The sequence below is a fragment of the Nannobrachium achirus genome (assembly GCF_963921795.1).
Source record: "Nannobrachium achirus genome assembly, chromosome: 3".
NCBI classification, from domain to species: Eukaryota; Metazoa; Chordata; class Actinopteri; order Myctophiformes; family Myctophidae; genus Nannobrachium; species Nannobrachium achirus.
This window is the reverse complement of record NC_137812.1, coordinates 73,248,840-73,269,921: the sequence shown is the minus strand read 5'-3', so window position 1 is coordinate 73,269,921 and position 21,082 is coordinate 73,248,840. Positions and strand designations below refer to the sequence as shown.

The 21,082-nt window shown below is 43.4% G+C and overlaps 1 protein-coding gene across 1 annotated transcript in view; it reads left to right on the top strand.

The window, feature by feature from the left end:
• Window positions 1-3,207: 3,207 nt before the first annotated feature.
• soul4 (heme-binding protein soul4) overlaps window positions 3,208-21,082 on the top strand; it is a gene marked incomplete at its 3' end in the record, with an annotated part of 21,608 nt that continues 3,733 nt past the window's right edge. The window contains exons 1-3 of the mRNA XM_080722049.1: window positions 3,208-3,302; window positions 6,415-6,580; window positions 15,612-15,697. Of these exons, the coding sequence (XP_080578175.1) occupies window positions 6,421-6,580; window positions 15,612-15,697 (246 nt within the window). The 5' untranslated portion in view covers window positions 3,208-3,302; window positions 6,415-6,420. The remainder of the gene's footprint in view (window positions 3,303-6,414; window positions 6,581-15,611; window positions 15,698-21,082) is intronic.

The following is a 21,082-nucleotide window of genomic DNA, read 5'->3' as shown; positions in this document are numbered from 1 at the left end:
TCAATAGCCCTGATTTATGCCAAAAAAATCTAAAACCTCAAAAATGGAGTTAAGAGGTTTTGGCCAGACAGTGACGATATTAAGACCACTACTATGTCAAAAGTAACCAATAAACCATACTGTAAAAAGTGATCAAATGCAAACACTGGACTGGACGGAGGAAACTGATGTCTTTCCTCTGCTGGTCACTCTGTCTCACACGCTTAATGATGACGTCTGGAAGGCTGTGGCTCAGAGCAGGTCGTTCAGTGATCCGTTGGTCGGCGGTTCGAATCCCGCCTCCTCCTCCTGTCAACATGTGGAAGTGTCCTTGAGCAAGACACTGAACCCCACGTTGCCTCCAATGAGTCAGTCTCCAATGAGTCAGTCTCCAATGAGTCAGTCTCTAATGAGTCAGTCTCTAATGAGTCAGGCCCTAAAGACAAGGCTCCAAACCACAGACAGAAAAAGGTAGACGCCTCTTCCGGCTCTCTGGTACCCGTCTCGCCTTGGTGGGCATTTTTGATTGACAGGCTTGGAATTCTTCTGTGTGCGTAACAGACAACAAGGTCGGTAGGCAAATCAGAGGCAGGTTTGAATGGAAAAGTCCCGGAAAGGACACGTTGTGATTGGCCAGCAGTTTTTTGAGTGGCAGCCTGCCCTCGACACTTCCTCTTTTGTGCCTATCAAGTTGGACGGGTCGCTCCAATCAACTGCAGCGGGTGGACGAGGTATCTAGCTTTTTATATCTGTGCTCCAAACATCCTAAAGCAAACTGAATAGGGTCCTGTTTAACCTTCCTTTTCGGACTCACCTGCACCGCTAGTCACCAGTCAGGCGTGGGGTGGCTCAGAGTAGATGACAGAGTACAGCAGCTTGCAATGGGCCTGGTGTACAAGATACACTACACCACTAAGATACCCATGTATACCTGACTAAATACTGGTCTACAACATACACTACACCACTAAGATACCCATGTACCTGACTAAATACTGGTCTACAACATACACTACACCACTAAGATACCCATGTACATGACTAAATACTGGTCTACAAGATACACCACTAAGATACCCATGTACCTGACTAAATACTGGTCTACAACATACACTACACCACTAAGATACCCATGTACCTGACTAAATACTGGTCTACAAGATACACTACACCACTATGATACCCATGTACCTGACTAAATACTGGTCTACAACATACACTACACCACTAAGATACCCATGTACCTGACTAAATACTGGTCTACAACATACACTACACCACTAAGATACCCATGTACCTGACTAAATACTGGTCTACAAGATACACTACACCACTAAGATACCCATGTACCTGACTAAATACTGGTGTACAAGATACACTACACCACTAAGATACCCATGTACCTGACTAAATACTGGTCTACAAGATACACTACACCACTAAGATAGGCCTACCCATGTACTTGACTAAATACTGGTGTACAAGATACACTACACCACTAAGATACCCATGTACCTAACACACTACTTCCTAAAGGTCAAGGATGTTCACAACACCAGAGGCAGCGCCACAGATCATGTTCAACCCAGATTCAGCTCAAACAAAGGGTCAAATGTGTTCTCCTGCTATACCACTAAAATGTGAAACGCTCTACCGAAGGTCTTAAAGATAACATCCTTTAAAACTGCCCTGAAAAACCACTTAGGCCTACCTGAATTTCCTTTTAGTTGAACTTGTACAAGTACTTTCATGAAACTGTACCTTTTCCTATGCAAAACTTCTAATAAATAGTCCTACTTCAATCAATCAAAGTAAGTAGCCTAGTTCAGGCTCAGAGTAGATGACAGAGTACAGCAACTTGCAATGGGCCTGGTGTACAAGATACACTACACCACTAAGATATCCATGTACCTGGCAAAATACTTCAAAAACGTCAAGGATGTCCACAATTACAACACCAGAGGCAGCGCCACAGATCACGTTCAACCCAGAGTCACCTCAAAGAAAGGGTCAAACTCGTTCTTCAGCTATACCACAAAAATGTGGAACGCCTTACAGAAGGTCTTAAAGGAGTGTGGGGTTCCCTAGCATCCTTTAAAATGGCCCTGAAAAACCACTTACAGGCAGCAGCCGTTCGCAACTGGTAAAAACAGAGCCCAGCCCTACCCTCCCCTGACCCCTCTTTGTATTTACCTACTGTATGTTTTTATTTTATTTTTATTTTTAACTTGTTTTCCCCTTTTTTTCCTGATTATATCTACTCCATAGTACTGTGTTCTATTCGTCTGTCATTCAATGTTATATGAGATTCTTCAATGGTTTCCTGTGGAAATAAGCTTAGTCTTTTCTAGGATCTCCTTTTAGTAGACCTTGTACCAGTGAACTGTACTGTCATGAAACTCTACTTTTTCTTATGCAAACTTCTAATAAAGTCTTCAATCAATCAATCAATCAATCAATCAATCAATCAATCAATCAATCAAGTTACTAAAGTTGGCAAATCATTGTAGAGGAATAAAAGTAGCTGAGATGTATGAGTAAATGTACACATTTGAACTACTCCAGTAGTAAAACATACCTCAATGTGTTACTCAAGTGCACAACTTGAGTAAATGGACTTACTTTCCACACCGCTGCTAGATCAGTCCTGCATGCTGGTGATAACTCTGGTCCCGCGGCGCCATCGTGTGGCGGACGAAGCGCATTGCAACTCACTTCACTTCAGCGCCTGTATCTATTCTGCATCCAGGTTGAGGCAAGACCCCACATTTTTTTAGAGTGAATATTTTTAACGCAAATCTTTGCTTCTGGGGGGTCCCTGCATGGGACAAAATATTTTGAAATGGGGGTCCGCGGCCACATAAGACATCTTTCGGGGGTCCTTGACGATTTTACAAAAATGTCTTCTAAATCCGAAAAACTGTTTTCTGTGAAAAGACAAAAACATTTTTTTTTCTATAGCAGTGGTTCTCAAACTTTGTCATGTAAAGGACCCCCAACATGACATGTATTTGGCCGCGGACCCCCGATCTCAAACATGTTGTTCCAGGGACCACCAAGAAGCAAATTTGAGTTAAAAATGTTCACACTATATTTGGCTCTTGCCTCAAGCTAGATGCAGAATAGATACACTTCGCTTCAGCAGGCCCCGCCCCCTTTTTGTGCATGCGCACACCGACCGACCACTTCCGCCCTTCCCACAGGCAAGCAGCGCATCAACATCAACAACAACAACAAACAACAACAACAGGTCACATGTTTTAAACAAAACAACAACAACAACAACAACTTTAATTCCTTCATAAAACTCTTATTGTGAAAAGGTAAGAAATCAACCAATGAGCGATCCTGTAAATGATGTCATAACGTTAAGTTATGACATGAAACATTGTCTAGTTAATGTGTAGAACTGCTGCTGCTGTTATGTGTGTGTGTGTGTGTGTGTGTGTGTGTGTGTGTGTGTGTGTGTGTGTGCGTGCGCGTGCGTGTGCTTAGATTTGTTTAGCATGTAGTTTATAGACAGATGCTGGGATCATTGTAAAATAGACATGCAAGGTACAGCTTCAAGTTGCTGTGTAGACCAGTGGTTCTCAACCTGTCGGTCGGGACCCCCAGGGGGGTCCCCAAATTATTTTTGGGGGGGTCCTCAGATGATTAACTTAATGTTGCAACATTGTTTTCTCACTCAACAGTAAACAAACCAGCATAAAGTTTAAGTGTATAGAGGGTATCTGCACATTTCTAAAGTGACAATTTAAGGACTTTTTAATGCCTCTAAAATGACAAATTAAACATTGCCCAAACTGTCAAATATTAGAGGCAGAAATTGTGAAAATAGCAGATCTACATTATAATTTGCACTCCCAGCACCTTATATTTATAGCATATCGTCGTTGTCGGGTGGAAACCTTGTATGTCCAAAACCGTTCGTTTTGTATTTATCATCTATAAAATGTACTAAACTAGTGAAAACAGCAGATCTACAAGCACACAGCGCCTCGAAGCGTTGTATGATGAAGCAGGGCTTTGCTTTACCAAAAGACGTATACATTTGAAACTTGTAGATACAAGGTTTCGGCCCGACAGTGACGATATTTTAGTGTTTATGTTGCAAGGAAAACGTTGAGATAACAGCCATTTTGGTTAGAACTGACTGAAAATAACTTTGTACTTCGAGTTTAAAATGATACTAAATATTGTTTCAAGTGTCAAAATAAATTCCAAATATTATCAAATGATCTCGCGGCACCCCTGGACTGCCGTCACGGCACCCCAGGGTGCCCCGTCACCCACTTTGAAAAGCCCTGGTGTAGACAACATGGACAATGAGTTCTTTATGCAGCAGAGTGACTCACTGCCTCAGCCTGACTCAAAAGTCTAGTATCTCCCTCGGTCCATAGGGATGTCCCTTTGGCTCATTCCTTAAGATCCCGGGGGGCGTTATGCGTACAACTACGGTCGGGCTGCATCAGTGCGTTTGTTGGTTTGTTTGGAGCCAACAAACACCATTCATTACAGGGCCTCTAGGAGTTTGTTACAGAAAGTCAAATTTAAGGAAAGGTCGCTGATCATGCGACTCCAGGCAGATAGACCCTATTCACGGCCCGCCCACGCACGCGCACTCAGCAAATTTCTCAGCAACTTCCTGGTGCTGACGTCAGCTTTGAAGGGTAAAATAACACAGAAATTGCTGGACTTAAAGCCAACAAATCATTATTTCGAACGGTAAAGTAAATTATAACGCTTTGTGCCTTTTACTATCTTGTGTTCTTGATCATGCTAGCCGTATTTTATACTTTACTATTCGGAAATTGCATTAACATTTGGGGGACTGCTCATAAGCCCGAAGGTTCATTAGTCCAAATTTAGTTAGGGTTACTGTGGTTAGGGTTAGAGATAGGCATAGTATTCTTAACAAATTCGGATTAATGAACCTTTGGACTAATGAACCTTCGGACTAATGAACCTTCGGACCAATGCCAGGGCACCTAAATTTGCGATTTCTGTGTTAACTCTATGGGCTTTCTATGGGGTTTCCCCTTCAACCGTGACGTCAGCACCAGGAAGTTGCGTAACGTGAATTCGGTCAGTTGGTGGCCACACTGGGTAGCGAACTCACGCTGGAAGTAGGGATGGTGATGATGTAGCTATAAATCATAACGCTTGTAGAGTGTCTTTATATTGGGACTTTTTCTCTCTACAAGAGTTAAGGGGAGTTAAGGGGAGTCAGAACTAGCCTGATACTTCAGTCCGCACATCACCACCCCCTGTTGGTGGGTGGTTTGTAGTGTGGACTGAAGCTGCACATATTTTATTTTATTTCGAGCGCGCCTGAAGAGCGGGCGCATTGAATGGGCCAATCAGGGTTGTATGCTTGGGGCACGTGTGTGGCTGCTCCTGTCCCAGCCCCCTCCAAACAGAGCTCTTGAGCTCACGTGAGACACGCTCGTGGACTCTGATTGGTGTCCTCTGCCCACGTGAGAGTCTAGTGGACTCTGATTGGTCCGTGAAAACTGTCATGGCGGAGTCAGACTCGACTCGTATTATTTTAATAAACTATGAAATAGTGCCGTTTAATCACGTTTTAATACCATTTTGCACTAACGTAAACATGCAGACATATAATATGTTATGAGAAATAACGTATTTTTGCAATGTCACGCCATGTCGCCGTCGCGTGTGTGTGTGTGTGTGTATGTGTGTGACGTCAATAGGCTTTAGCCCGCCCACGCCGAAGTAGAATCTCCGTCCGAAATCTCAGACTCTCTCCCGAAGTGAAACGTAGTGTGAGATGTCTGGCGCTCGCAGTCAGGCAAAGTCAGAACGCTCTTGAGTGGGCGGGGCATGAATAGGGCTACGCGAGACGGTAGCCAGATAAGTCGCCCTCTTTCAAAGTCGCCCCAAACTCGTTTCCCAACGGGTCTGTGGCCTTAAGCTAGATGCAGAATAGACTAAAATCAAATATTTGCTTCTGGGGGTCCCTGGAACAAAATATTTTGTGATGGGGGTCCGTAGCCAAATACATATCATTCTGGGGGTCCATCACATGACAAAGTTTGAGAAACACTGATGGCAACATTTTTTCAGAAAATTGTTATGATTTAGAAGACATTTGTAGAATGTGCCTATCAGTGGTTAAGGTCCCCCAAAATGTGTTTTTGGCCGTGGACCCCCATCTCAAAATATTTTGTTCCACGGATGGACCCCTATTGCAAACGTTTTTGTTCCAGGGACCCCCAGAAGCACAGATTTGATTTTAGTCTAATCTGCATCTAGCTTAAGGCCACAGACCCGTTGGGAAACGAGTTTGGGGCGACTTTGAAAGAGGGCGAGTTTTCTGGTATTCACGCGAGACTATGTGAAGCAAAAAAAACTGATTGTATTTCCTGTGTGCTAATGTGCCTCCTGCGTGTCACTTCCCTGTGCGTGTCAAAGGTCAACATGGCCCTCATTTCCCTGGAAGACCTGGACGGATTGGATGACGACGATGACATCACTGATGACATCACAGACACTCAGCCAATGACCGAGGAGCAGAACGACAGACTGTTACAACATTGGCAGGCGGTGGGAAGCACACACCAAGTGACGGTTCCAGCTGGTAATATATGAACAGAATAATATTAGGGATATGCGATATATTGGCGGCCGATTAATTATCGGCAATTATCGGCTGTATTTTAATTAATTGGTATCGGCGCGATATTCAAAAAGCTCAGATTATTTCAGCCGATTATTGATTGATTGCTTCTGTGTCATAATCCTGCGCTTCTGTGCGCTAAAATGTAAGTTTTAACACAAATCTTTTCCAAATTAGCCGACAACTACCAACAATAGAAAAGGATTTATAGTGGGATCGATAAGGAACCCATGTTTAATCACTAAACATGGGTACAACATTTCCCCTGAGACAGTGTTGTCCTTGTGTGCCTTTTTGTTAATGATAAATTGGTCTTTAAAATCTGACTTTCCTAGACCTGCAGATACATGTATTCTTCAGAATTGGCAAAATTATTATTATTATTATTATTGTTAAAAACAATGAGATCATATCGATATCGGCAATAATCGGTTATCGGCCATAACACCGCTTAATTATATCGGATATCGGTATCGGCCAGAATTTTTATATCGCACACCACTAATAATAATAATAATGACTAGAACTCCACTCTGTCGAGGTGCCAACTTGCCCCTCACGCTCAAGCAGGCCACACATGGCCTAGTAGTCCAGTCATTTTAGGCCAAAATTAGGCCAAACCTGGAACAAATTGCAATAGTAGCAAACTCAACTGATTTTGTATCCTCAATATGTCCTTAGTGAGGGAAAAAAAGTCCCAAGGAATCCCACCGGGGCAAAGTTTTGAAAACGACCTATCTACCTTCACTTACTATACACTACAATATAAAGGAAAAAATGACTGAAAAAAAATCTGCTTTAACTGGGATGTGAGGGGTCAAACTAGGGGTTTTTAATTATTCTGAATCCATTGCAAGCATTTGCACGAAAAACATTCCTTGGGCCAGAAATGGCCACTCAAAACGTCAATTTTCATCAATTTTCAGTCTTTTGGGGTCCGTTTTTAGCCCAAGGAATGTTTTTCATGCAAAACAAATGCTTGCAATGGATTCAGAATAATTAAAAACACCTAGTTTGACCCCTCATATCCCACTTAAAGCAGATTTTTTTTCAGTCATTTTTTCCGTTATATTGTAGTGTATAGTAATTGAAGGTAGGTAGGTCGTTTTCAAAACTTTGCCCCGGTGGGATTCCTTGGGACTTTTTTTCCCTCACTAAGGACATAATGAGGATACAAAATCAGTTGAGTTTGCTACTATTGCAATTTGTTCTAGGTCTAACCCTAAAATGACTGGACTATAGCCTCAAGCAGGCCACACATGGCCTAGCCTCGGGATCCTAGCATTTCAAAGAGAAAAGCCTGGGATAGCGCCCCCTGCTGTAACTGTGGCTCACCACATTTTACACAATGGAAGCCAAGGTTTCTAACATTTCTAGCTGTTGCTGGTGCCGCCGTTCACTTACGCTTTATTTTGAAGAGCCTCGGAAGCTTCGTGCGTGTGCACGTGAGTGTTCACTGACGATTGAGAAAGAAGATCCGTTTGTTTACAAACGCTCGCGAAACTAAAATCCAAACCGGGGCCGACCATCGCGGTAAAGTGTCGCCGTGAAAACAAGCAGATCTCTGCTTCCCTGGTGTTCTTTGCACCTTATTCAGAGATAAAGCCGTTTCAGCATAGAATGGGAGTCAATGCAGCATGGACGCTCCATTTTACTTCTGTGCGCGTCACGTTATGACATATGCACCAGCGTCTTTCACTTGGGCACGTAGCATGCATGCAGCTGCACGTAACAAAGTTAACCCTTTGTCTCGTCTCTCAACAAGACAACTGAGTTTTGGCACAGCGACCTCCAGTGGCCTTGTCTCGTTACTGAACGAGTTTGGCGTACAAAATGTTAATTGTACTGTATATAAAATATATGTAGCCGTTCAGACAATTATCTTATTTTACATCAGTATTGTTCACGTGAACTGGTTTGTTTAGGCTTATCCATCGCAATTATTTGACATAATCGTGATTATTTTTCATAATCGTCATAACCGTTTCCATGTAAAAAGAAATTCATATATTTTTGAAAAAGTAAAAAATAGTGGAAATGGCCGATCTACAAGCTCACAACTTCCACTATCAATGTTCATTATGTTCATTTAAGTATAAAGATGTCAAATATGTCAGTAATTTCTTTGTATATTTAGGTTATGTGTCATATCTACCATGTGCAACTTCAAAGCCTACAAGCCAAACAGAAATGTAATTGTCAACTACAAAAACAATTAAATCGTTAATCGCAATTATTTGAGTGACAAAAATGTATCGTCATGTAAAATGGCATAATGGTGACAGCCCTAAGCAGGAGTCGTGTCCCCCTCCATGTCCATTCCGAGACGCTGGAGGAGCCGGTGAGATCTGTCCGGGGGCATAGAATGTCCACACATGGCCTAATTGTACGCAAGCAGAGCGCGCCACGAGGTGTGCGCTGCTGGCAGTGTTTCTCAACCTTTTTTCTGCATGGGCACACTTTTCATGTCCCAAGAATCCATGGGCACAGCAACATAATACGGGGGTGTAAATATCGTCAGAAACCTCGTATCTCCAAGTTTCAAATGTGTATGTTTCCTCGCAAAGTAAAGCCCTGCTTCATCATACAAGGCCGTCGCACAACAGTAGTGAAAACAGCAGATCTACAAGCACACAACGCCTCGCACCTACATGCAAGTGTGGTTGCCCTGACGTGAGTGACATTTGGAAATGTAATTCTGCAATTCTATTATCAGAACACTTGCAATTCTGGGAAAGTGTTGTATCTAGTTGTGATGGATGCATTACTGTGTACTCCTAGCATAGCTCTGCATTGTGCAGACATCAAGTGCCTTCTATTGGCTAAACGATACTCCATAAACTCTATTGTTATGTTGATGTTGTTGAATTCAATCCTCCTTCAGTCCTTGTCAAAACATAATAATAATAATAAGGGTAATAATAATAATAATAGCTGAAATGTATATAGCGCTTTTCTAAGTACTCAAAGTCGCTTTACAAGAGTGTTTGTGTGTGCGTGTGTGTGCGGCAGATAAGAACAACAACTTTATTAGGGGAATAATAAGGTAAGATGATACAATAAAAACAATAAAACAGTCAGCTGGGAAAGGCAATTTTGAATAGGTGAGTTTTCAGAGCGGTCTTACATCCAGGTTTGTTCCAACTTGGAATGTACTTTTCTTGGATTAATTTAGGGGTGTCTTCTAAAAATCGACGAATCGACGCGTCGGAAAATGAGCCTGACGTCGACTCACATTCCCTGCGTCGATTCCTCATTTTCTTTTCTTTTTTTGGGGATGCGCATGCGCGGTAAACTAGCAGGAAGGCCATGCGTGCAGGAGCGTTTGTATCGCACAGTCGCAGCTATAAGGTCAACTAAAAAGCAAACATGTCTCAAAAAAAGTCTAAGGTTTGGAAGCATTTTGAGGTTATGAAGGACAAGACCCCTAAAAAGGTCCAGTGTTTACTTTGTAAGCTAGAATTTGCGTTCCACTCGTCAACAACAGCCATGGCAAAACATTTGGAACGGGTGAGTTTGTTAGTTGCACAGCTGTCATTGGCTATGATTAATTAGGCTATTATTATATAGGCTCGTTGTAGCCTAATATTTTAATTATGACTACTACAATAATAAGTCTAATTACTTAAAACATTCTGCCACAGGCCCATGCAGTAGAGGCGAGCAGTGATGACAGTACTGACTCCCCGAAGTTAACACAGAGAAAGCTGGACTTCAAACCGCCCTTCACAGAGGCTCGGAGGAGGGCTATTACCAACGCTATTGCAGAATTCATTGCTCTTGATATGAGGCCCGTGAACATTGTAGAGGGTATAGGATTCAAAAATCTAATTGAACTGCTGGAACCTGAATACACGATGCCCACAAGAGAGACTGTAATGGAGCACGTTGTGAAGAAATATGACGAAACAAAAGAGGTGATTAAGGAGAAAATCAATGACAGCGCAGCTGCAAGTTTCTCTTCTGACATGTGGACGTCGCTGCAAATGGAAGCGTACATGACAGTAACGGGACATACGCTCTCTGCTGACTGGGAACCGGAGTCGTATGTTTTGGAAACTAAAGAGATGGCTGAGAGTCACACGGCAGAAAACATCGCGAACAGACTCAGCGAAGTCATGGATGAATATGAGATTCCAGGAGAGAAGCGAGTTGCTATTGCGCACGATAATGCATCTAATATGACTCTCTGCATGAGCAAGTTAGCCGACAATCCATCCTGGGGAAGAGTACAATCGGTTCGTTGCGCTGGGCATACGCTGCAACTGTGCATTAACGCAGCTTTAAAGGAGGAACCGGTCTGCCGCGCCATCGCAGCTGCTAGGCGACTCGTTAGTCATTTTAAAAAAAGTGCGAAGGCCACAGCAGCGCTCACAGATAAACAAAAAACACAGAAAGTGAAAGAGAACAGCCTAATCCAAGACGTGCAAACACGATGGAACTCCACGTACTCAATGCTCGATCGCCTTGTCGAGCAGCGATGGCCAGTTACTGCAGTGCTCTCTGACCCCCTTGTCACCAAGAAGGCACATTGTGACCTAGACTTGACATCGGTACAGTGGAGAGTAGCAGAAGACCTTGTTTCAGTTCTGAAGCCCATGATTACTCTTACTGAGTTGCTGTCACAGGAACTGAATGCATCCTTGTCTGCTACTGTACCTATGCTCATCAATATGAAAACACGCCACCTGAAAGTGTGCGAGGACGACAGTGCGGTCATCAAAGCCCTGAAGAGAAAGATTACTGCACAGTTCGATGAGAGATGGGGATTAACAGGGCCACAACTACAGAGCAGCATCTATGTGCAAGCCGCAGTGCTCGACCCACGTTTCAAAAAGTTGACATTCCTATCGGATGCTCAACGAGATGAGGCATATGTAACGGTGACTAATCTGGCTGAATTCTTGTCTCAGGAGAAACAAGACGCAAGACCGGCAACGGTACGTGAAGAGGTCGAAAGTTCCGAAGAGGAAAGTCAGCCGACTCAAAAAAAGAAAAAGGAGGAAAAGGAGAAAGAGATTGCCATGCTATTGTCAATGTCAACAGAAGAAGATGGACAGGAAGAGGAGTCTATTCAGAATGAAATGAGAGCCTACTTGCAGAACCAAACGAAAGCTGACGACTGCGGACCCCTGCGCTGGTGGAAAAAAAACGAGTACCACTATCCCAGGCTGGCTTTGGCAGCCAGACGGCTGCACTGCGTCCCCTCCACATCCACGCCGTCCGAGCGAATATTCTCAAAGGCTGGCTTTATTGTTAACAAATCCCGATGCTCACTTCTTCCAAAGAACGTGGACAAACTTGTGTTTCTCGCCCACAACCTACGACAGCTAAACCCAAAGCTACGGATTAAGGAGAAGAAGGATAAATAGAACAATGGACTCACTGGACTAAACTGTCTTTTTCTCTTTTCGCGTTTTCTTTTTTTTTTGGGGGGGGGGGGGGGGGGGGGGGGATACAAGCCAAGGTCAGTAGCCTGTGTTATTTATACAGTAGCCTGTGTTATAGCCTAGTGTAGGCTGGTGAGGCTTTATTTATTAATCATTTTGTTTACAACGATAGGTCAGAATTGAGTATTCGTTTTCTTTTAACCACTGAACAGTGTGAAGTGAATTTGAACACTTTTGGATTTTATTTTAATATAAAAGAAAAGAGGCTACTGTGTGATGTGTGTAAAACTACTAAGGCCTCCGATCTGAAAAAGAAAGCTTCAGCCGTTCAGCGCGGTGCGCACCGTTATGACACTGTTGTCATATTGTCATTTAATTTGTTCTTAAATAATGCTGTTTACAGAAAAGAAACATTTCGTTTGATTTTTTTGCACAAAAAAAGCAGAGGTACAGATGTATATAAATACTTATTTTATTTACATTGAGGTCCTGTAGGCCTAACTGTTCTGTGTCAAAGAAAATAGTTACAACCTGTGAAAATAATAAATGACACGCATTTGTGTTGTCAAAGAGATACATTATTCTCGTCTCTGTTCTTTCTCTGCCCGGCCCGCGATTGATGATTCACAATTAGGCCTGACGCAATCTTTTCATCAATCATTTAATGTCCGCCCGCAGGACAGGTTAAAGCCCTTTGCACACAGGACAGTTGCGTTTTTTTTCGTTTGCGGCATGAATAAAACGCATTGGATTTGGTGTGCAATGCTGTGCGGAATCGGCGCTGCGGATCCAAAAAGGAGTCATAAAAGGAGTGATGAGTTTTTTACCGCATGCGACAAGACGCACGAATCGAACTGGTTTCGATCGGGAAAAAAACGCACGGCGGCAGCCACTCGTCGCACGGCTAATTCGGAGCCGGTGTGCATGAGGTCATAGAGAATCATTGTTTTCTTTTCAAAAAATTATATTGTCCGTTTTATCCGTGCGGTTAAACGCGCCTGTGTGCAAAGGGCTTAAGTGTCTCATATTATTATGCACAGCAATAACGGCCGTCAAGTTCATGGATTTAGTTCGCTTTGAAAGACAATGTTCATGTTACTGTTTTGTTGTAGGCCTATTGGCGTGGTTTAAAGCAACACTTTTTTTTTCTTTTTTTCCCCCTTTTTTTTTATAAAACGATTCGTCGACGCGTCGGATTAACCCCCGCGACTCGAATCGACATCATAAATTCCGAGTCGAAGACAGCCCTAGATTAATTATAACTTATTACAAACTTGTGAAACTGCGTGCTGTCTTCTCCAACACAGAGCTCGGCTAACGCTCAGAATTTCCGCGAATTTAAAGAGTCATGTTTGTGACATCTAGTAGTCTGTACTTCCATCCGTCCGTATGCGTCACCAATTATCCTCGGTCCGTTGTTCAGGCTTCAGTGACGCATTGCAGACAGACAGACAGAGATGTGCGCCTGTTCTCTGTTGCCTGAGCGACAGAGCCCGAGGCTCGGCCCGGCCCGGCCCGATCAATGCACCCTTTGTCAGGTCCCGCCCTAGCCCTGAAACATGACGGTCGCTGATAACTTCTTTTTTTTTTTTTTTTTTTGCACATACTTTTGGACACTTTTTATTTAGGCTAAGCATTATCATTATTGTCTTGGTGCAGACACTTATGTATATGCCTACTGCATATATGTGACCCAGCATAGCAGAGGGGCAGTCATTTCTGAAAGCACAGCTTTAGACCAGCCCTGAAATTACTTTTTCTTTTTTTTCTAAAATGTGATAAAGCCACAAAAGCATTTCATAAATATCAGGCTACATTTCACTTAAAAGCCAGAGCTTAACTCTGCATGTAAATAAGACTTTTTTAAATTAATGTGAAGAGAAACCTCACATTTTGCAGGTTACATTTCATCTAAAAGGCTGAATTTCTCAGCTCTAGTATTTCTGCATGGCATAACTCTATAAGCCATATCTACAAAACTGTTGGGTCAATCTTCACAACCAAAAGAATGAAAATGAAAAAAATGTCAATGACTAGCCCTCAGCAGTGTTCGGTCACATATGTGTATATATAGGTTTTGGCACTGTGTTGATAAGTAGTTCCTAATGTTTGGATGAATAAGTTCTTTGAGTTTGCAATATGCTTAGAAAAGTCCCTTAAAACTGCAATCCATTATAGAAACGTTATGTACTACTATTTTTTTGTTTCGTTGTTGTGTTTTTTTTAAACTGTTCTCGACACTTTGAACACTGAGATGTGGGCGTAGCCTTGCAAAAATGGGTCGGGAAAAATATCGGATAAAAAGGCTTCTTATAAAAAAAACACAATGCCGGCCAAGATTTATACAATGGTTTGTGATTTTATTAAGCACTTTGTTTGTGAAATTCGAACGTTTGTGTAGTTTGTAGACGCAAATGAATTTGCGTCCTCCAACCGAGGTGAATCCTCATCCGTGACGGTCGCACGTCATGTTATCAGCGACCGTCATGTTTCAGGGCAAGTCCCGCCCATGGTTGTGCTCCTCTTCGCTCCCATTGGTTGCTGTTTTTTGGTTGGACAAAAATCCTGTCTCTCCAGTCTCCATCCACTATGTCAGGCACCAAACAAGATAGGAACCAAAAGCAGGACAGAGGCAGGTACCAGTTTTAACAGGTTTTAATCAGGACGAAAAGGGGCAGGCAAAGGCAGAGTTAAAGGGGAAGCAAGGGTCAGAGTTCCGGGGGGGTCAGTCAGCGTGGCGTCAGGTTCAGAGGGGTTAGGCTTAGCCGTTATCCGTGGGTTCGAAACAAGCAGAGATACAAAGACGTTAGGCAAGGGAAAATCCAGGTACAGGCAAGGTTTCAAAGCAGGTACTAGAAATAACATTATTAGTCAGGTTTAAAGCTTGCTAACCAAGAGCTAAACTGGTCTGATCTGCAGGCAGGGAATAATGGCACGAGTGAGCCATTAAATACTGTGGCTCCTCCTCAGTGGAACCAGGTGCAGGTGTGGATACAGGTGTGCTTGAGCTCTGACGGGTGTGGGCGTGACACACTACCATTGTAATAATGTGTTTTTCAGTTGCTTGGTATTGATGTTCTGTGAATTCAATTCTTATTTTAAACTTGATGTCAGTAAAAAGGAACATCTCAGGTGCAGTACAGTGACTGGGCATTTCCTGTTTGTTTAAAATGATGTTTTAGCAACACAACCATATGAGGTCGAACCAGGGTGGACCCAGGGCAGGAAGAGCCTGCTGGTTGGTCAGTCAGGGACCAATCAGAAGGCTGACATAGGGTGAATTAGCATTTATTTTAGGCTCGGCCCGACACGAAAACCTCGGGCCGGGTCTGGTAGGGTCGGGTTCGGCAGAATTAGCCCTATTCATGCCCCGCCCACTCAGAGCTGACGTCAGCACCAGGAAGTTGCTGAGAAATTTGCTGAGTGGGCGGGGTGTGAATAGGGTCCATTTAAGAACTCTACTAGAGACTCTAGTGTATTGTTCTTCTGCTTCTTCATTGTTGACTCAAAGGTTGTTTGTGTAATGATTTTATTTATGATGAATTATGATTCTATTACATAGATGACTGGACCCATTCATAATTAATATGGTTTTATTACAGAGATGACTGGACCCATTCAGGAGATGACCAGTAGGAACCAGCAGAGGGAGCTAATTCCCTTCACTCCCATTTCTACCCAGGAGAAGGTACTTTAACCCTTCATTAACTCATAGAAAACATTACATCTGTTTAATTAACCCTTTATTAAAACAATACATGTGTCTAATACTTTAATTAACTCTTTATTAAAACAATACATGTGTCTAATACTTTAATTAACTCTTTATTAAAACAATACATGTGTCTAATACTTTAATTAACTCTTTATTAAAACAATACATGCAGGCCTGGAATTTCGTCATTTTAGGGGCAAGGCCACTTGGCCTTTGGTGTTGTCAATTTTTGGAGGGCATAAAGACCAAATGCCAGGGCAGGAAGGCCATCAAATAAAACAAGATTTTAGTCCAATGAAAGAATTTGTTGAATTTAAGAGTTAAGGACGATAACCTAATCTGCATTGAACTAGATAAATGATAGTATTTACAAAATGATCCATGCTCCCCTGCACCAATCAAAGTCACTGGATTGGTTTAGAGATGGGGACTCGGGGGGAGTTAAGATTTCAGAATCTCAACAAAAGACTGTCTACATGTCTACATGGTGTCTACATGACAAGAAAGAGACACCAGTGTCTACTGTCTATATATTGACAAGAAAGAGAGAGGAGAAAGCAGTACAGTCAGTTGGGGCATTAAGGCCATTGTGGCCTCAGGTCATGCCATTGGTTTGAGGGGCATTAAGGCCATTGTGGCCTCAGGTCATGCCATTGGTTTGAGGGGCATTAAGGCCACTGTGGCCTCAGGTCATGCCATTGGTTTGAGGGGCATTAAGGCCACTGTGGCCTCAGGTCATGCCATTGGTTTGAGGGGCACAAGGCCAAACTGAGGGGCAACGGCGGCCATGGCCTTCATGGCCTCCATGAAATTCCTGCCCTGAATACATGTGTCTAATACTTTAATTAACTCTTTGTAATGAGCTCCGAGTTACTAGATACCCCTTCACCTATTAGGGGACCCCCCGACGCCGTCCGGAACCCTCCTCAGGTCCTAAGCCCAAGAAGTTACCAGATCTTTTTTAACAAAACACTATCACTAACACTACACTACACCTTTAAGTTCACAAACAATTTCTCATTTGTGTAAACCCATTAAGTGTATTAAGTTCACAAACAGTTTCCCATTTGTGTAAACCTATGTAGGTGTACTAAGTTCACAAACAGTTTCCCATTTGTGTAAACCTATGTAGGTGTACTAAGTTCACAAATAGTTTCCCATTTGTGTAAACCTATGTAAGTTCACAAACAGGTTTAATAACCTTCCTTGTTTGTGTAAACCTACTATTACACATATACATATACATATTTACATATTTACATTACATATACTTATTTAACACTAACATAAATACACTTCTCTGAATGAAAGCTGAGCTATCAATGAGACCCTCTTTAACTGGTGAATATTATTACTTTCTGCAGCAACTATTTATTTTAGAGACCAGGATATGCACCTTACTTTAGAAATGTAGACCTTAGGTCTGAATGGAGAATGCAAACCACAAAGACCATGTAAAGTATGAGTCTGACACCTAGCTCTCACCAGGGGCTCGGGAGCGACGCCGCTTGACTTATTAGTACAAACCGTCCAGTGTGAACATCAGTTCATCCGGTTTAAGGGGTTTGGAGATTTGTACTTATATTCTGCCAAGCTCGCCCACCAACTCAGCACGCGCTGAGTTGGCTTCTGAGAAGGTGAACAGACTTTTACCTAAGAAAACACTCTTGTTGATTCTTACCAAAAGCCTCACTCAGTCCCACAGCCAGGAGATGATTCGAGTGCCTGAAGGTGTTCAAAACCTTCCTCCCATAAGTGCAGCCTTCCCCGTAGGGAAGGAGAGAAAGTCAGACCTTAAAAAGTTGTAAACTCTTAAAAAATGAGTTCAGACAGACACCAGATAAAAGTGAATAATAAAAAGCTTTACTGGTAAAAACAGTTACAAAATATAAAACCACCAATACAGTAATTGGCAATGAAATAATGAAGAAGTACAATATAAGTACTTAACTAAAAACAGAGAATCTAACAGAGTCAAAGTCTCTCTAAGTACAGGAACAAGTGGTGCAGAAATTGCACTAAGTACAAAAAGGTCCATCCCCGACCCCTAACGGGCCGGGGATAGCTGCAACAACTCTACAAAAAGACACAGACAAGAAACAAGTCAGACACTCAGACTAAACAGGAGACACGAAGCAGTCTCCTTTATACAGAACTCCGTCGTGTCACAGTGACGTGATTTACACACAGAACATATTTTAGCACACACACGTTTGCACGCTCTCACGCACTTCTGCATGCACTAACACGCACATCCTTTCATAATCGAGACGGTGAAGGTCAGGCTAGACTCCCCCATCCATGCCAGGTTGGGGAGTCGTCCGTTCTCACATCAGAAGCTTCTGGGAAACACCTCTCTCCCAGGATGTCATATCTCATGTTGACGTGATAAGAGATAACAGCACGGCCCGAACGTTAGGGAGGGACGGGCACCTGTCTCACTCACGCTCAGTCCAAGGTTGGTTTCCCAGACAGAGAGAAGATAACAGCTCGTTAGCGTGGCCAGCTGCATTTGATGAGTCATCTCCAGTCCAAGGCCATCTTGGAGCTGGATGCCTCTCTCTCTCCACTCAGCAGACACAGTGCACAGGGTTCCAAAAGACAGGGTGCCATACACCTGGGGTCACAGGCGGGACCCCTAACACCCCCTCTGGCACCCTGGATCCTCTCATCCGCAGCCACCACGGAGTCAGGTGGGTAGAGTGAAGTGTCTCGGGCGATCTTCCGAATCCCCAGTTGGGGCTCAGCCAACTTCCCTCAGATCCAAAGACAGCCCCCAGACAGCCGAAACGGTTCTGGCCAGCCGCCTGTGTCTCGACGGTAGCCCACACCATGCCGTGCTGGGAACGCACCTGTTCCTCCGTGACTTTAAAGATGGACACACAGGCGGGGTTGATGGAGCGCCAGTTGTCTCCGACCAGGCGTGTGAGGATCACAGATCTCTTGATGGAAGCGGCTTTCATCACCCAGTAGTCATCCCAGGGGGGCATCATGAACGGCTCCCTCCGGGGCAGGTGTCCTCTTCGGATACCCACGATCTCCTCCCAATTCTGGGGGAACTTAAGATCATCATCTCTGAGTTTATGGCCATTGGTGCCATAAACTGCAGTCTTGGCATATTAGAGTCCTCATCGTCAGACAGAGACTCTAATGCAGGCATGATTGCTAACTCCCAGACCCCATCAGAGGGTCCAGGAAGCTCAACAGGCTCATCCATAGGTGCCGGAGTGACAGAGCCACTCCGGTTCTCCTCCGGCGGGTCCTCAGTGAGCAAGCCAGGCTCCACAGGGTCCGTACCGAAGAGGACGTCATCTTCCATGTCCCACCGGCGAATGATCTGGTCGTGTTTCTCCTTCTATGCAGTACATATAGTGCATATGGTTTCAAAGGACAGGGGGCCATATTCTTGGGGTCACAGGCAGGACCCCTAACACCCCCTCTGGCATTTGCATTCGGCCAGGGCAATGCCCAACCATGAGCAAGAACATCTGACCACAGCTTCAGCGGTCATAACAGGATAGGCTGCCAGGACGACGCACAGTCCATACAGGACGTAGCACCTCGGACACACCAATGCTCAACATCCCCTGGGCCCCTCCTTGGGCCCAAAGGTAAAGGCCTCGCCACCAGGGCGAAGGAGAGGCTTGCATGAAGCCTTCCCTGGCCAACTTCACCACACCATCGGATACGCCTAACCGGCGCTGGCACTCTTTCCAACTCCACCGTCCCCAGGTGGCGGGGACCGTCCTGGCGCTACACAGATCAACACTTCATGTCTGGCACACTCCAAGGCAAAGGGCATCTCCTTACGAGAACAACAGTTACCTGTCCCATGCCTTGGCGCAACCTCTCCATGCCTAACTAGGGGTGTACAACCCGAAGCTTCGGCCATTTCTCAGTGCTCACCTGGTCTTGCGAACTTGGTCAATATCCTACTATTACCGAGTTCTCCAACCTAAGCTGAGCCAATGTGGGCTCGCCCTGCCGACCGCTCCCTGAGGTAGCATTATCTAAGAGGTAGTTATTGAGGTAGTTATTTGCGGCGGTGGGATTGGCGAGTCCACGCCCATATAACTTAGGTTGGTCGCAAAGTCGTTAAAATATTATTAGATGTTCTCAACTGCTATTTTATCTAGTTCCTGATGGAGATGTTTTTACCGAACTGGCCGTCGGCTGTACACACCGACCTCCACTTCACTATGTTCAAAATCTCCGACGCTCTGGGGAGTTTTGTGAATAAAAAACACTTAAGCCTTGATAATATTAACTATCCTTTACTTCTGTAGTAAATAACTATACTCCAAGGGTCTCTCGGCTATTCTTTATGTGGCAGTGGACACGAATTTAATCAATCAATTATGCCTATAATTAATTTATTACTAATCAATAATATTATGCCTATAATTAATCAATTACTAATCAATAATATTATGCCTATAATTAATCAATTACTAATCAATAATATTATGCCTATAATTAATCAATTACTAATCAATAACATTATGCCTATAATAAATTAATTACTAATCAATAATCAATAATCAATCGAGCCCACCCAGGGACGCCATGTAATGAGCTCCGAGTTACTAGATACCCCTTCACCTATTAGGGGACCCCCCGACGCCGTCCGGAACCCTCCTCAGGTCCTAAGCCCAAGAAGTTACCAGATCTTTTTTAACAAAACACTATCACTAACACTACACTACACCTTTAAGTTCACAAACAATTTCTCATTTGTGTAAACCCATTAAGTGTATTAAGTTCACAAACAGTTTCCCATTTGTGTAAACCTATGTAGGTGTACTAAGTTCACAAACAGTTTCCCATTTGTGTAAACCTATGTAGGTGTACTAAGTTCACAAATAGTTTCCCATTTGTGTAAACCTATGTAAGTTCACAAACAGGTTTAATAACCTTCCTTGTTTGTGTAAACCTACTATTACACATATACATATACATATTTACATATTTACATTACATATACTTATTTAACACTAACATAAATACACTTCTCTGAATGAAAGCTGAGCTATCAATGAGACCCTCTTTAACTGGTGAATATTATTACTTTCTGCAGCAACTATTTATTTTAGAGACCAGGATATGCACCTTACTTTAGAAATGTAGACCTTAGGTCTGAATGGAGAATGCAAACCACAAAGACCATGTAAAGTATGAGTCTGACACCTAGCTCTCACCAGGGGCTCGGGAGCGACGCCGCTTGACTTATTAGTACAAACCGTCCAGTGTGAACATCAGTTCATCCGGTTTAAGGGGTTTGGAGATTTGTACTTATATTCTGCCAAGCTCGCCCACCAACTCAGCACGCGCTGAGTTGGCTTCTGAGAAGGTGAACAG